At 41.8% G+C, this 15,083-nt stretch overlaps 1 protein-coding gene across 3 annotated transcripts in view; it reads left to right on the top strand.

Annotated features, from left to right (window-relative positions):
* LOC138016892 (NEDD4-binding protein 2-like) overlaps positions 1-15,083 on the top strand; it is a 47,858-nt gene that overhangs the window by 24,321 nt on the left and 8,454 nt on the right. For all 3 annotated transcript variants that reach the window (XM_068864055.1, XM_068864056.1, XM_068864057.1), the window contains exons 7-19: positions 447-523; positions 3,201-5,095; positions 5,443-5,528; positions 5,623-5,653; positions 6,794-6,907; positions 6,991-7,049; positions 9,331-9,443; positions 10,329-10,455; positions 11,263-11,299; positions 11,385-11,566; positions 12,718-12,785; positions 13,976-14,070; positions 14,861-14,993. In XM_068864055.1, the coding sequence (XP_068720156.1) occupies positions 447-523; positions 3,201-5,095; positions 5,443-5,528; positions 5,623-5,653; positions 6,794-6,907; positions 6,991-7,049; positions 9,331-9,443; positions 10,329-10,455; positions 11,263-11,299; positions 11,385-11,566; positions 12,718-12,785; positions 13,976-14,070; positions 14,861-14,993 (3,017 nt within the window). The remainder of the gene's footprint in view (positions 1-446; positions 524-3,200; positions 5,096-5,442; positions 5,529-5,622; positions 5,654-6,793; positions 6,908-6,990; positions 7,050-9,330; positions 9,444-10,328; positions 10,456-11,262; positions 11,300-11,384; positions 11,567-12,717; positions 12,786-13,975; positions 14,071-14,860; positions 14,994-15,083) is intronic.

Below are 15,083 nucleotides of genomic sequence, written 5' to 3' on the forward strand. Positions count from 1 at the left end.
CAACATTTCTTTTGTAGTTTGACCATGCAAACGAGGCTAGTGAGTCTAATTAGCATATAAACAAAGGATTATTTTTTGGCCGGCGTTTGTGTTTTGTTGTTCAGCGCGAAAATCGAAGAACCGCGTTGTTGGTATAAATAGCACATTTAAGACATTAAAGATTTAAAATAACTTTACAGACAATCAAAGTTATTTATTGCATGTTAACAGAACTTTTTTCTCACACCCGGCTATTACGGACACGAAATGACGTCCCCGAGCTATAACGAGAGTTGGCTGTATTCTAAATTTAATTTTTTTCTTTAAAATTCTTAGACAAATGTGATTGCGAACATCATTTTCTCCGCTTTAAATTTATTCTTTTGGACGAGTGGAGGTTCCCTTTAAAATGTACACCACACACACAACACTCAAAGTCCTCCGCACTATTTTTGCTTTTGCTTTAGGGTAAAAGGCTTGGATACCACATCAAATTCATTGAACCAGAAACCTCATGGAAATGGAATGTAAAAGAACTTGCAAGGTATGGAAGGTTCTTACGCATCAATTTACTGTCTGTCTTCTGCCCCCAAACTGCGATTAACCGGCGTATCTGGCAGGCTTTCCCAGTGAGGTGGGAGGGGGGGGAATAGGGGCCCTTGTACCCTTGTCTTTGTTTCCCTGTTTAAATTAGCCGTGTTCCCTTATTCCCTGGGAGGGCCTCATCTGGCGAAGCCACGCGGAACAACTGCTAGGGATTCTCGACAATACTCGTGGCTTTTCTTCTCACGTTACCTTCTCAAAAAGGCATTTTTGAATCCTGACAGCTACATGTCTGTAGGTTAAAAAGACGTATGGTTTTCAGATAATCCGCTTAAATGAGAACTTTCTTTCTTAACACGAGAGGCCTTGAGTAGGGCATTTAGCACAGAACTTTGTGTTAAAAAAAAATAAGGACAAAATGGCCGCATGTAATGGAATGCGTTTATTGAAAGGTCGTTGTTTGGGTGTGAATATAGACCAAATCGGCTAACTCAATGTTGTACCCAATTCAACCCTTTGGGAATAAAACGTGTTGTTCCAAGCATTTCCATATCGTTTAAGCTGCCCCTGTGTTTGCTTAACACCTTCCTGGCAAAATTTTAAGCGTTGATTTTGGTGTAAAGGCCGTTTACTTTGAGTGTAAGTTTTGGATTTCACGGTTGGACCTCAGAGGGTTGGATCCAGGGAAAAGTGACGTCAAAGGCTCAATAGCTTAAATTTTTCGCGTGTGAATGCAGCTTATTATATATGCAAAACGAGAGTTTAAAAGTCTGAAAGCCCAAAACTCCCTTGCTGCATATTAATTATGCGGCGAACACACGCATTACATTCTTAAACTGGTGAGCCTTTGACGTCATTTTCTCCTCGATCCAGTTCTCTCAAGATCTTAAAGTTAGTAATGCTGGACCCATTTAAAATAAACGGGTTTGTTTTTGAAATCGAGGCTTAAAACTTTGGTTGCTTAATGTTTAACATGGTTTTGAAATTCAAAGAACAATAAGAATTGATTTTTTTGGTCACAGGGGCACTTTGAATGTGAATGTGAATGCAACATTATAAAGCAAATAAGGAAGATATCTGTTTACTAGCATTCTTTTTTATTCAAATGTGCCAACCACAGGAACAAAAGACCCTTTGTTTCGACAGCCAATGAGGCTCTGGTTGGCACATTAATAACAAAAGGTGACGTCAACGATATCTTGCCTACACAGTGCACAAAGAATCGTAACCCCTGGGCCCGTTTGTTCGAAAGCCGACTAACTTAATCCAGGATTAGCGTAAACTGTTGTTTCATGTTTTCAACTTTTTGGTGAAAGTTTCTTTTGCTTATTCTTGTTTTTCAAGATTGACTTTTTCTAATGTAAAGTTTTGCCGAATATCAGCATTGAACAACATTTGGGAGTAAAGAAATAGACTCCTTGGTTAATTTCTAATCCGGGCTTAGCGTTAATCGGCTTTTGAACAACCGGGCTCTGGAAATTTGAATTCGGTACAACATTGAGTTAGCCAATTTGGTCTATTCTCGGTTTTCACATGACGTCACGACCGCCATGTTGGTACCCCTAAACAAAGAAAAGGCGGCCATGTTGGTGCCCCGACCATATCCTCCGGGAATTTAACTCTATTATCATGCAAACGCTTCCTTTTGTTTTCGTTGAAAAACATGGCTGTTGATAACGTGAGTGAAAACCAGCAATTGGGTATTTAAGAATCGCATTTGTTCTGCGATGCGGCAACGACAACTCCAAAAAGCAGTGATATTACTGGTTAAAAGAACCGAAATGATCGTGCTGCACGTGCGGCACGCATTTTTGAACATTTCTCTCGCGTACTCGTCAAAACTACTACGTGAAATGACCAAATTTAAGGTTTTGACGACAACGTGGACAAACTACTATTGCTGATGGCAATTTTTTTTTATTCTCGATCGACACTACCTAAAAACTTTCTTCTTCTCTACTGTGTATCAGTAGTTATTTACTTTTGCATCAATATTCGTTTTGCATAAAGAAGGCTAACAAAATCTGTAGACGAGACAGGTAGACTAGGTGACCGATTCCGCGAACACCTTCACCATGTTGAGAAGAATGACAAGGATGCATCTAAGCCAGTCGCTCGCCATTTTAATCTCCCTTACCACTCCAAAAAACACATGGCTATCTGCGGCCTTTCCCTACATCTAGGTACGACGGAAAGCGGAAGAATCTGGAACAAAAATTTATCTTTCTAATCGGCACCCTTAATCCTCACGGTATTAACGAACGCTTTTCATTTAACTAATATATTCCTATTTTTCACGTTGCCATGTTACCACCAATAGCGTAGTTCCTACTCTACTATAAAAACTACACGTAACCCAGAATTCCTCGATTCGCTCTGACGACGGGCTAACGCTCGAAACGTCAGCTTTTGGAATCTCTGTACGGTGGCCAATTTATATTATCAACTCCGTTGATGAAACCAAATTTTTGTATACTACTTCCCCACCGACGCAGCACCACGGTTTCTTTAGAAACTACCCCCTTTATTCATTTGATAAAACCAAGAATTAGCGGATCGCAGTTTATACGAATGTTTCAAATCGTTTTCGGGTCTTTCCCAATACGGACCTCAGAGACGGTTTTTGGTCGATAACCTCGAAATATCTCTTACCTATCCTTTCTGTGAAAAAAACACAGGCGAAACCAACACCGAGTTGGCATTGCGGCCATCTCGAGAATGAAGGAACGCTATGAACACAATGTTTCAGTGGAAAAGATAATAAACTGCGAGGAGAAGTTTGAACACGATAAGGCTAGGGATGACTGTGAGACCAATAAAAGGACTGGGACTGATAATCAGAATACAGCTCAAAGGTCATCTCCAGAGCGAGGCTCTGCGGAGAATTGTCCCGGAGAAAAAGTGTCTGACGTCTTAGACGGTAATGAAAGCAGGAACACCATCAAGGCAGGAGAATTAGTTGGTGAAATTAAACGCGGAGTTCAAGAAAAAAGATTGAAAGATAGGCCGAACTCCGAACGTGCAATAGAAGCCGAGGTTCATTGTGAAAGTGATGGTGGATCTGAATTTCGAGTAGTTGACGAGATTACAACAAATGAAAAACGTGATAAATGCAGTCCCAAACCTCAGCGACGTCCAAGGATTCGTGAAAGAAGAACGGCAGATACTCGCTTACCTTCCAATACAGGATCACCTGGTGTTATCTGTAAGGATAGCATGATAGAACAACATCAGGAGGAACAACCTCCCAACAAGATACTTGTTGAACACGAGCTCGGCGATCAATCTGATACTTCCCCGATGAGTGAGCCAAAGTTAATTGATGCAGTGTCGAGTGATGAGGGTCTCGAGCATTCGGATGTTTCTTCCTTCTCAGACAGTCCTGCTTCCTCTCTGAAGAGTAACAAGGCAAGCAGTGAGGAAGATCTACTCGAAGAAGCTACGTCCTCTCAGTTGTCAGAATCATCAATCTCCGGTCTTGAAACTGCATCGTCCTCAGAGTGTGACGCGCCCGTTTTATGCGTTCCCTTAAAAGACACACTTGACAGCATCTTTAATGTAACCTCGGATGTTAATTTCACCAAAGAGGTGTCTCCTGAAGAAAACATAAAATATGATTTGAAATCTGCAGAAGAAATTAGTGGCGTGTCTCAAGCATGTGACAATGATGTGAACGCCAAACGAGGCAGAAATGTGCTAAAATACCCTAAGTCTTCTGACAGCCCTCCACCCTTGTCAGCTATTTTGGCTTCTGCCTCACGATCAAAGCAGAAAAAACGTGGGACCAGCAGCGATTTCAAACAGCCACTCGCTGATGAAAGGAAGTCCAAACAACCAAATCACGTACAACAGCCAACGGATCCGGAACCGGAAGTGAAATCCGAACAGTTTATTGTCAAAGAAGAATCAACACAAAGTGATCTACCAGAGCGCGGTCTCCATAACAACAGAAGCCAAGAGAACGATACTTCCGCTGAAGACGTTTTCAGCGATGTACAAATCCAGTCTGACGTCTCGAATCAGGCTTCATGCGGGGATTTAGAAAGTGACGTGATAGTTGGTCTGGAGTTTTTGAAAACGTGTTTTCCGAATGTGGACAGTGATTTATTAAATTCGCTGCTCATAGCTGAAAGCGGTGATGTTATGAAAGTTGTTGATGAACTACTCGCTGATAATGGCCGTTTACCGGATTTCACTGCAGACGCCTCTGAATTTACTGAACAGCAAAGTCTTTTTGGTGCGGTATCAGCCTCCTCGGCTAGCAATCAAATTTCGCTTGCAGAGGAAAGCTCTTTAACTAAAAAGCCAAACTCAATGAAACAAGCAGATAAAATTCTGAGTGTCGTTGATTCTTCACTTGGAAGCAATCAAGAAAATACTGTGTCTCCTGTCAAGGGCCTTGGTGAGTTGCTTACAGGAATGGAGGGCGATCATTCACCTGGAAATCCGAGTCCGAATACCTTGAGTCCTGCCCAGTCTCACGGTCACAGTACGTTTCAGCTGACTCTTGATCCCGCAGTAGCGCTGCATTTGATCGAGGTTTTTGGACAGTTTGTTGGGGTCAACTTTCAAGGTTTGTGCGTATTGTCAATTTCTGTGTATATTTATCTGATTTCCTCTTTTTTCCCCTTGGAAGTAAAAACACCATACCCCTTTCACTTTCGAGATGTAGTTCAGTTTACGAGGGCTCGCCAGGCCTTTCCTCTGTTACATCAAAGAAGAGTTAAAATTCCATACAAGGTACACACCTCCCCATAAAATCTGATTCCCTAAATTGAAATACACCGATTTTTTAAAATGAAAGTTAAGGCTGATAAGTTGAAATTTTAGTGATTGGCGTGCTTGGTGCTGACACAACACGCACGACAAGGGCAAGGATACAGAAGGATTCCGAGGTGATTATTGCTATTGCTTTTACAGAATCGATAAATCCTGAAGATCTCATCATAGATGTGGATAAATCCTTTGCGAAACAGCTGTACAAAAAATGGGAAATGAGTGTTCAGGTAGGTTATCATTTAAACGATGGTTTGCTGTTGACTAGGTTCTCAAAGTGGTTATCACTTGAATTTCGGTATGTTATTTGTTGTTGTTTTGCAGGCACGGAAGGGGATTTCTGCTGGCAAAAGAGGTATTGGTTTTTTTTTCTAGTTGTAATGAGTGTATCGTGATCAATTGAATTTATACTAATTTTTTTTAAGGGAACCAATCACTGCTGGACTCTTAGCTTTTGCATTGCATTGTAATCAAATTAAATATTGTGGCGAAAATCAGGTAGGCACTCTTGCACTCTTGGTCAGCGGTTGTATGTCAAATGCAGCAACACCCTGATGGTTTGATGGTTTTTAAGTCTCGCACCAAGTATTTGAGGTCTGAGGTTGGAGTGGGGCTCCAGCTCTTGGCTAAGTAGCCTGACTCCTAGGTGTTATACACAATTGTGGTCTCATGCACACAGAAGCCCTTCAAGCTAATCCTGCCAAGCCCACAGGCGCCCCAAGCTCAGTGTGAGCATGGCCGACAAAATGTAAAGATTTGTATGGGAATCCCGATAAAAGGCTTAAGACTGTATCTTTTAAACCCTTGACAACCATAGAATTGAGAAATGGCTCAAATCGCGTCGGATGTGGAAAATAATCACACAGGTAGAAAGCTACCCACAATGACAATAAGGTTAGGCTTTCTAAGTGAGAATTATTTCATATAATTATCTTCTTAAGCTTTTTATCTGGATTCGCATACAAATCCTTACATTTTTGTAGGCCATGCTCACACTGAGCTTGGGGCACCTGTGCCAAGCCGACCACATGCTGGAAAGGTCCAACCACAACACCGGAAACACTCTGCCCTACTCTTTTCGAATAGTGTGTGGAATTAATGAACAAGGGGGTTGTGAGACGGGATCTCGGGGTTATCGTCCTTATCCAAGAAGGATAGAAAGTCTTCCCATTTGCAAATGTAGTTGCAAAGGCAGCACATTTCTCCCCAGTTGTTTTAAAGAGTGTTGGTCCGGCCGAGGGTCGAACCCCCGACCTCCCGCACGGAAGTCCCGTACACTCTCGATTGGCTGCGTAGTACCGGACAACAGCAAAATTGACCCATTCACTCCTCACGGGCCCCAGGGTGCCCCGAGTTGACGAGTAAAATCTTTTGGCGCCAGGCGGGCGTCCCAGGGGTCAGTGGGTTTAAATATCAAAATGTTTTCGCCCAAATAGCTTGTCTTGGATTTCCAGCTCTACGATTTACTTACTGCCATTTTTGATGTCTTTTCCAGGTCGATCGCCGCTAACATCCCGTGATCCAACAGATGCAAGGAATTTCGTTACTGACCAGCGTTCAGCAGCCAGTCACAGATCCTCTCCTCGCCTATCGACTAAGCCCCACGCAGGTATGGAGCGGTTTGGGTGTTAAGGAATATTTCTTCCAGCCGCGAAAATCCCGTTTGTTTGTTTTTCTTGTTTTTTTTTCCAGGTTCCTTGAAGGAAATAATGGATGAAGAGCTTGCACTGGCGCTCAGCAGAATTGACAACGTGAGGGGAAGCCTTTTGAATTCACTTGATTTTTGTTGTTTCGTAGAGATGCTAACACAAGTTAGTATCACCCAACTAGTGGACTAATGGCAAATCCTGCATTTTGATTGGCTACGCTACTAGAGGACTATCAGTAATAGTCCTCGAGTAGCGAAAAGCGTGACGCTTTCTTTCCTTTCATTCCCAAATAAATATTTCTTCAACTTGCATTTGCTACCTTTGCTATTGCCTTTTCTGTCCGACTAGTTGGGTGATACTAAAACGCTTCGCCTCATGGGCTATTGACCCGTAGCCCTTGCGGGCAACGGGTCTAATCGTTTTAGTATCACCCAACCAGTCGGACAGAAAAGGCAATAGCAAAGTTAGCAAATGAAAGTTGAAGAATCTACTCTACTCTAAGATCTACTCTGTTTTTCGTAGACTTGTTTGTTTGTTTGTTATTTATTTGTTTGAGCAGGGTGACGTTTTGGCAGCTATTCAGCTGATGTGGACCTGCTATACCCACCCACCCATATACTCACAAAGGATAACCACAACAACGGGGACTCCATCCTCTACTCTTCTCGAATAGTGTGTGGGTTCTTCAACGTCTCACAGGGAACTTTTGAACATGGCAGATATTTGAGTCGGGGCCTACGGTTTATAGTCCTTACCCGAGAAGACATGAAAGGCTAATCCTTAGCTATTTTAAGATCCTTAGTTTTGATTCGGCCCAGGTTCGAACCCACGACCTCCCCCACGGAAGCCTTGTACTCAACCAACAGAGCCACCGGTGTACGGTGTAGGGGTTTCTTTGTTTAAAGAACGCACGAATTCAAACCAGTTAGAATTCGTGCGACTGATCGCAGCGACAAAATTAGCGAAGCAAAAGCAGCGATGTCGCATTTTGTGTACACTTCTGGCAACAAGCCGCTGCGACAAAATATAAATGAACCAATGAGAGAGCGTCATATGGTCCGCCATATTGAATTAGAAAACTAGTTCACATTCCCCCTCATGCGAGATCACTGCGTGTGCACCGAGCAGGCGTCGTTTAGCAGCGACTTGTTTTGCAAGGAGTACACCCAGAGCGACTTGTCGCCTTGTGTATCTCGGCCTTTATCATTTTTCTTCATTTAGTGTTAATGCCTTTAAGTGCCCCAGCCCTGTGATCAAAAAAATGACATCCTTTCTGTCTTCAGATTTTAAAAGTGTGTTTGCTTAACACGTTACTGACAAAATTTTGAGCTTTGACTTTTATCCAAAGGCCGTTTACTTTGAGTGCAAGTTTTGGTTTCCTCGGTCCGCCATTACTCACGTTCAAAACTGACCGGTTAGACCTCAGAGGGCTGGATCCAGGGAAAAGTGACGTCAAATGCTCAGAATTCCAGCGTGTGAATGTAACTTATTCTATATGCAAAACGAGAGTTTAAAAGTGTGAACGCTCAAAACTCCCTTGCTGCATATTAATTCGGCCGCGTACACATGCATAGCATTATTCTTCTGAAAGCCAAAATCAGCAATTTTCCCAACAATTTTTTTGGAAACCCTAACACAAGTAAAATTAAGTTTGTGGAGTTATTTCTTCTCGTTTCCTGTTTTTTGCGAGAAAATTACGTTCGAAGTTGGGATTTTCTCGCTTTTTCGCCCTTTTTAGTGCGCGCTCAAAAACTAAATGAGCAGCCTGCTGTGACGTATTGGAAACAGAGGTTTCGTAATCAAGAGGAACAAGGTTAACATAAGTGCTGCGGAAATGTTTCTTCGAGGACTCAATATTCACGACAAACATCAGTCAAAACACTGCTTCTATATGGGGCGCTCTGGCATGTCTTCCACATATCATACGTCATAAGCTGCAAAAATGATCGCTGACTCCTCCATTCTGAGCCGCAATATGCTGATGGCTCAAAATCGGAATAAAAACATTATTTTAGGTGGAAAAACGACGCTTATGCCAGAGAAAAAGTTGAGAACATTATTGTGCATGGTCTCAAGTGTAAATAAAAAAATGCTTATTTTTTTACCTTCAGTTCCCCATTAACTACGGAACCTTTGACGTCATTTTCTCCTCGATCCAGCTCTCTCAAGATCTTAAAGTTAGTAATGGTGGACCATTAAATAGGAAACTAGTTAACGTAAACGGGTGTCTTTTTGAAATCAAGTCTTAAAACTTTGGTCGCTTAGTGCTTAGTTAACATAGTTTTGAAATCCAAAGAAAAACAAGAATTGATGTTTTGGTCACAAGGGCACTTTAAAGAGGTTTCCCTTCTCTGATCATTATTCTGTTATTTTTTTTACCAAGGCGCCTCGTGAGAGCGACCAAGACATTGCTACCAAGCTTAAAAGAAAGAAACTCTACGAAATGTTTCCAGGTGTCGATCCTGTGGCTTTGGAAGAGGTTTTTCAAGCCACTAGGTAACTCATTCCTTTCTGGCTGTCTTATTGTTTGTTAATTAATCAATTAACTGACCGACGTATTCAATGGGCCTTATTCGCGCAAAAACAAAAGTATTGAATCCCTCGGGACTCAACATGGCCTTCGTGTAATTAAAGCCTATGGTGATCCTTGCATACGGCGAGAGCTACTTGAATTTTAATTCACCAATCAGAATTCAGCGAGCGGGAAAAACTGTGCTATCCGACGTCAGGTCAATTGTTCGAAATTACAGGGCCAGAAAACGATTTAAAAGATTTTGTGGCAACCTTTTTGTCAACAAACTTTCGCGCCAAAACTGGGTTGCCAGCGTGCGGCGATCCAAACGTCAGCTGTTGTGCTTTTTCAAACTAATTTAAGACGAATTCAGTGCAGTATTTTCGAATAAAGTGTAAGAAGTCGTCAAAACTGTATTGGTAATGTATTTATTTGTGTTAACTTCGCACAAAAAGACTTTGATGGCGTCCTTTTGACTGGGTAGATCGACAACAACGTTGTTTACGCACAGAAGTGCACCCGTTTCCGGTGAAAGGGCAAAGGATTGACAGGATAGCACAGTTTTGACTGCCGCATGCACTGCGGGCGCGGGTTCCGTATGCAAGGATGGAGTGTTGTCCTAATGGGCCATTTCCAAGTTGCTGTTTGTCTCGGTTTCGAAGGGAGTCTTGGTGCTCAACTATTGTAAGGGAAATGAGTTGGATTTTCATAAGAATACGCAACTCATTTCCATTTGAATGGGTGTGCACCAGGACTCGCTTTGAAACTGAGCCATACAGCAACTCGGAAATGCGGTATTCGATTGGCCTTAATTCGCCATCACCCAAACATTCATTTGAATTCTTATTTTTTGGTTTTTTGTGGCGTAGTTATGCCTTGGACCCGGCAGTTGAAGCCGTAAAAGCATCTTGCAACTTGTCTGAACGGGAAATTCCCAGTGTCGTGGTCGCATCCGGGCCCCAGAACCGAGTCACCCAAGAAGACGTGACCAGAAAGGTAATGCGTGACGCGTAACACAATGCTTGTGACAACTTCCTGAGGTCCTTTTTATTAGAGGAGTTGTGCATATTAAAATTGTTATTTTTTTTAAACTCTCTCTTTACACCCCCTCTTTTGACCTCGCTAACTATCTTTGGTACTTCGTAAGAACTCGTCCAACTCTTCTACACGTTTTAGATTTTGAAGTCTGGAATTGTCTTCCATCTCAAATATCTAAGCTGTCTAAACCTGCCCTTAAAAGTCAATACGCGAAGCGCTTTTTGCAGCTCTGGAGGGCGAGGAGGACTACATGGAGATATATATTCTATTATCTAAAACAAGTAATTACCATGAGTAAGTGGAACGCTGCCGAGAGGTAGAGAATGGATCACATGCCATGCGCAACAATGCTGCCCTTGATAGTGTGGGCGCAACTCAGAAAATTTAGAGATTCAGAAATCCGTGCATCTCAAGTTCACACAATTAGAATGGCTTCTTCGTAACCTCTGAAGCAATTAACCTATATATAAAATAAAATTAGGTCTTGGACTCGTTTACATTTACTTTTGGCTATCACTGATATGTTTTTAGCTTATCTTGTCGTTATTAATAGTGCACTGTTAACTTACCTTTGTAGCGCTGTCTTAAGCTTTCTAATTGCGTTTATTTTTATTCCTTTCTTGTTCTTACATTAGCATTTGCTAAATGCGAGTTATGTACTTGATTAATTTTCTGTAATTAGTGGTTTTTAAAATCAATAAACAATAAACAACAATAAACTTGTGCGATCGATAATCTTACGGGAGATTTGTCTTTTCCTCACAGGAAGCCGAAGAAGATTGGAGCTGGCCTTTTGTGGATGGTAGGAGGTGTTTTTTTCTTTCTATTAGAACAATATTCGGTTGTTCCTTAAAAGTCGTTTAATAAATCATTTACACTTCTTCCAGTCCCAGAATCCACACGGTCAGGTGATGCTGAGGGCCCGTTCCAGACTCTTGAGGCTCCTAGTTACCGGGATTTCCGGGCGGAAGCGTATCAGCATCACAAACTGAGAGACGAATGTTTTAAGAAAGCTGCTCTTGCTTTCTCCAACAAGCAGGGACAACTGGCTCAGTTTTACGCACAACAGGTATATGTCAATGCTGACTTTGAGTTACAATCTGTACTCTGAAATGGGGTCGTGTCATACCTTATTGAACAGGCTTCAGGATTGGCCAAAAGAACAATAGAACGAACAAAAATAACAATGGATTTAGCGCAGAAAACAATAGGAAGTACGACACTTTACGGCCAAAGAAATATAGCTTTCAACAAGAGTTACGATCCTACCCCAGAAAAGAGATTTGTTTAGTCCAAAAAGGCGTTTCTTCCAGTACTAGGATTTTGAGAGAGCTTTGAATAATGGAGTTTAGTAGTTATGTGCAGATCTCAGTCGAAATGAAAGAAAGAAATGATCCCCTCTAGTCTACTGACTTATTTCGAAAATTTAAGCAATTTTTTTTGTAGAGATACCAGAAGAATTCAGGTGGCTTCGACTGTGATTCAGGCTCCAACGGGATTCACCTGAAATTTTCAGTTGTCTCTAAGAGACATTTGCATAAATAAGTACAAGGATCATTCCTCTGTTTCGTCTATATATCACGTGTAGCCCGCACTTCAAATATATATATTTCATTCATTGAGTCCTTTTCACGGGAACACATGATCCCAATAAATTGACCCGGTTGCTTCCAACTGTGTAGCTTCATAGCTCAGTTGCTAGAGCATTGCACCGCCATTGCAGAGGTCATAGGTTTGAATCCCGTTGGAGACACCTGGATTTTTCATCTGTTTTAAGAGACAATTGCTTGAATTGTTCGAACATGTGCGAGGATCATTTCTTTCGTCTGCATCCGTTTTTTGGATGTCACGCAACGCGTGACGTGACGAGCCGCGTGACGCAACGCCCCAATAACGGCTGCGAAGGAGACTAGTCTGTTACGAAGTAACCGAGAAATGTCTTAGATCTCTCCGGTCTGTTACTAGTCTCCTTCGCAGCCGTTTTTTGGATGTCACGCAACGCGTGACGCCACGCCCCAATAACGGCTGCGAAGAAGACTGGTCTGTCACGAGGGAACCGAGAAATTTGGTTTCTTTACGCTTATATTAAATGCACGGTCCCACATCATAATTATCTTGGGATCTTTGCATTATCTGCAGGAAGAACTTGAAAGCGTTTGTCGTGTTAGTAGGGAAACGCTTGGCGTTTTATGTGATGTTTACGTCCTTTTTTTATGTTAGGGCCGTGTACACACACAGAAAATGAAAGAAGCAAATGCAAGAGCGGCAGCGTTGATTTTGGATCAAACGTAAGACACGTGATAAGATCTGGAATGCCAGGGTTTCCTTCCAATAATCAGACCCTTGCCCTTGGATTTAAATGGCATTGTGTTTTTTATTCATGCGTTTCTCTTTTGAAATTGTGGCACTTTTTCATCAGGCGTGTGGCGTGAGCATTTGTCCAGCGTCTGGCCCGAGCCATTTTGCATCGCTGCATTTTCCCGAGCCTGCAATTTTCTTCATGATTTACTTTCAGTTTCCTTTGCATTCCCTGATAGGCTTGGATAAATTCTGCGGCCAGAATTTCGAGTAGAATAAGCGATTTTTAGGCGGGCATTCTGCCGGCAGTATAAGGCATTTTTAAGCAGTTCTAATTTGAGCAGAAAGCTTTAAATTAAATATAAAAAACAATGGAAAGTACCTTGTGTTTGATTTAATTATTTGACCTGAAGATGAATTACAATTTTGCTACGCGTAATTAATATCCAATTAGTTTCTAGGGGTTAGGCCCAGCTTCCCTTCTATATTTGCGAAAAGAAATACGGGTCTGAAAGGCCGAAATTTGTTTCGGATACTGAGCAGAATAAGGGTGTTCGAGCAGACGTTCGAGCAGAATAAGCAATTTTTACGAGCACTGCCGGCAGACAGAATAGGGAGTTTAAGGAACCAGGACGGCTACGGAGACGAAAACGTCACTTCAAAATATAAGTTTGAGCTGTTTTAAGTATTTCATGATTATATGAGCGAAGTGTCGTAAAACTGGATTGGTACAGACGGATTTGAAGTAAAGAGTGAGACTGAAAGATTCACGGTAGTTTGTCCACGTTGTCGTCAAAACCTTAAATTTGGTCATTTCACGTAGTAGTTTTGACGAGTACGGGAGAGAAATGTTCAAAAATGCGTGCCGCACGTGCAGCACGATCATTTTGGTTCTTTTTAACCAATAATATCACTGCTTTTTGGCGTTGTCGTTGCCGTCGCCGTCGTCGTTTCTTAAACTCCCTAAGAAGCCATTTTACGCCGGAGCAGAATTTAACCAAGCCTAGTCCCTGACTCGCACGTGTCACGTGACGTTGCTTTCATCATGTAAGGTGCTATCTTGTACCTGTCACTCGTCTCATATATTCGTTCCAAGTAGTGATTAAGTCTACCACAGCCTTTCCTTGTAATTGATTTTACTATTTTCCTCTTACGTGTGGTCTCTTTATCGTGTCTATAGAAACGAAGGAACGGACGAGAATACAATTGATTTACACGGTTTACACGTAAATGAAGCAATTGAAGTTCTGCAGAACCTCTTGATTGAAAAGTCGGGTATGTTTTAATTTAAAAGAGCATTTTCTCTTTTTACATTGACAAGAACCGAAATCTTCATTTTATTTCTATATATGTGGTCCGCCAGAGGAGAGTTGACGCATATAATATTGCTATGCTTCTAACAACTCGAAACTTCAACATTCATTAAGGCTCCCCTCTCGGTAAATAAACTTTAAAGTGAAATTGAATCCCAAGTGTTGTCTTGAAATGCTCCATCCCAACTTAAGGAGGTCCTCAAAAAATCCCTGTCTTGTCTCTTATCGTCACCCGGAAAGGCACTCACTATATGCAATCTATTTTATTTTATTATCAGGAGATAAACTAGATAGGGATAAACTCCTTTATCTCTTTTTCTTTTTCCTACGGATTTGTGAATAAACAGTCATTAACATTAACGTTAATCTATAAACGAAGGTGTAAAGCCTAATTCACCAATTCACCCCTTCTTCTTGCCATTAAAAAAATCATGCTTAGCTTTTGTGGTCATTTCATTGTGAGCTATTAGTAAACAAAAAAGAGAAAAATCACCTCTTGACTTTGTGACTCGCAAATTATGCGTTCGGCAACTTAGGCACCGGAAAAAATAGAATTTGAAAGCTTAAATTCCTCACCTTACTCAGGCCAAGGTCAAATCTTCGCTCCCCACCCCCCTGCCCCCGCCCTGTGTGCACCGAAGGAAGTCAGACTCTTGGGGTATGCCCGGGGGGACGTTGAAGTTTCGAATTGATCGGTATATTGTTGTCATAAGAAGGGACAATAAGAATTAAACCATGAGCTTTGTTCCTAGATCCAAATGAAAGTCCATCCAGAAAAGGTTCCAATGTTATTTCAGTGATCACGGGACGTGGGAATAACAGCCGCGGAGGAAAAGCTCGGATCAAACCCGCCATATTGGAATATCTCAAGAAAAACAATTACAGGTAACTGGTAGCCTTAATCAAATCCTCTCCGTGGTTTTAGACCCGTGAAGTGTGCAAGAAAACCCTCTATTAAGGCTCTTTTGTGGGAGT

The sequence above is a fragment of the Montipora capricornis genome, chromosome 9, assembly GCF_036669925.1.
Source record: "Montipora capricornis isolate CH-2021 chromosome 9, ASM3666992v2, whole genome shotgun sequence".
Lineage (NCBI taxonomy): Eukaryota > Metazoa > Cnidaria > Anthozoa > Scleractinia > Acroporidae > Montipora > Montipora capricornis.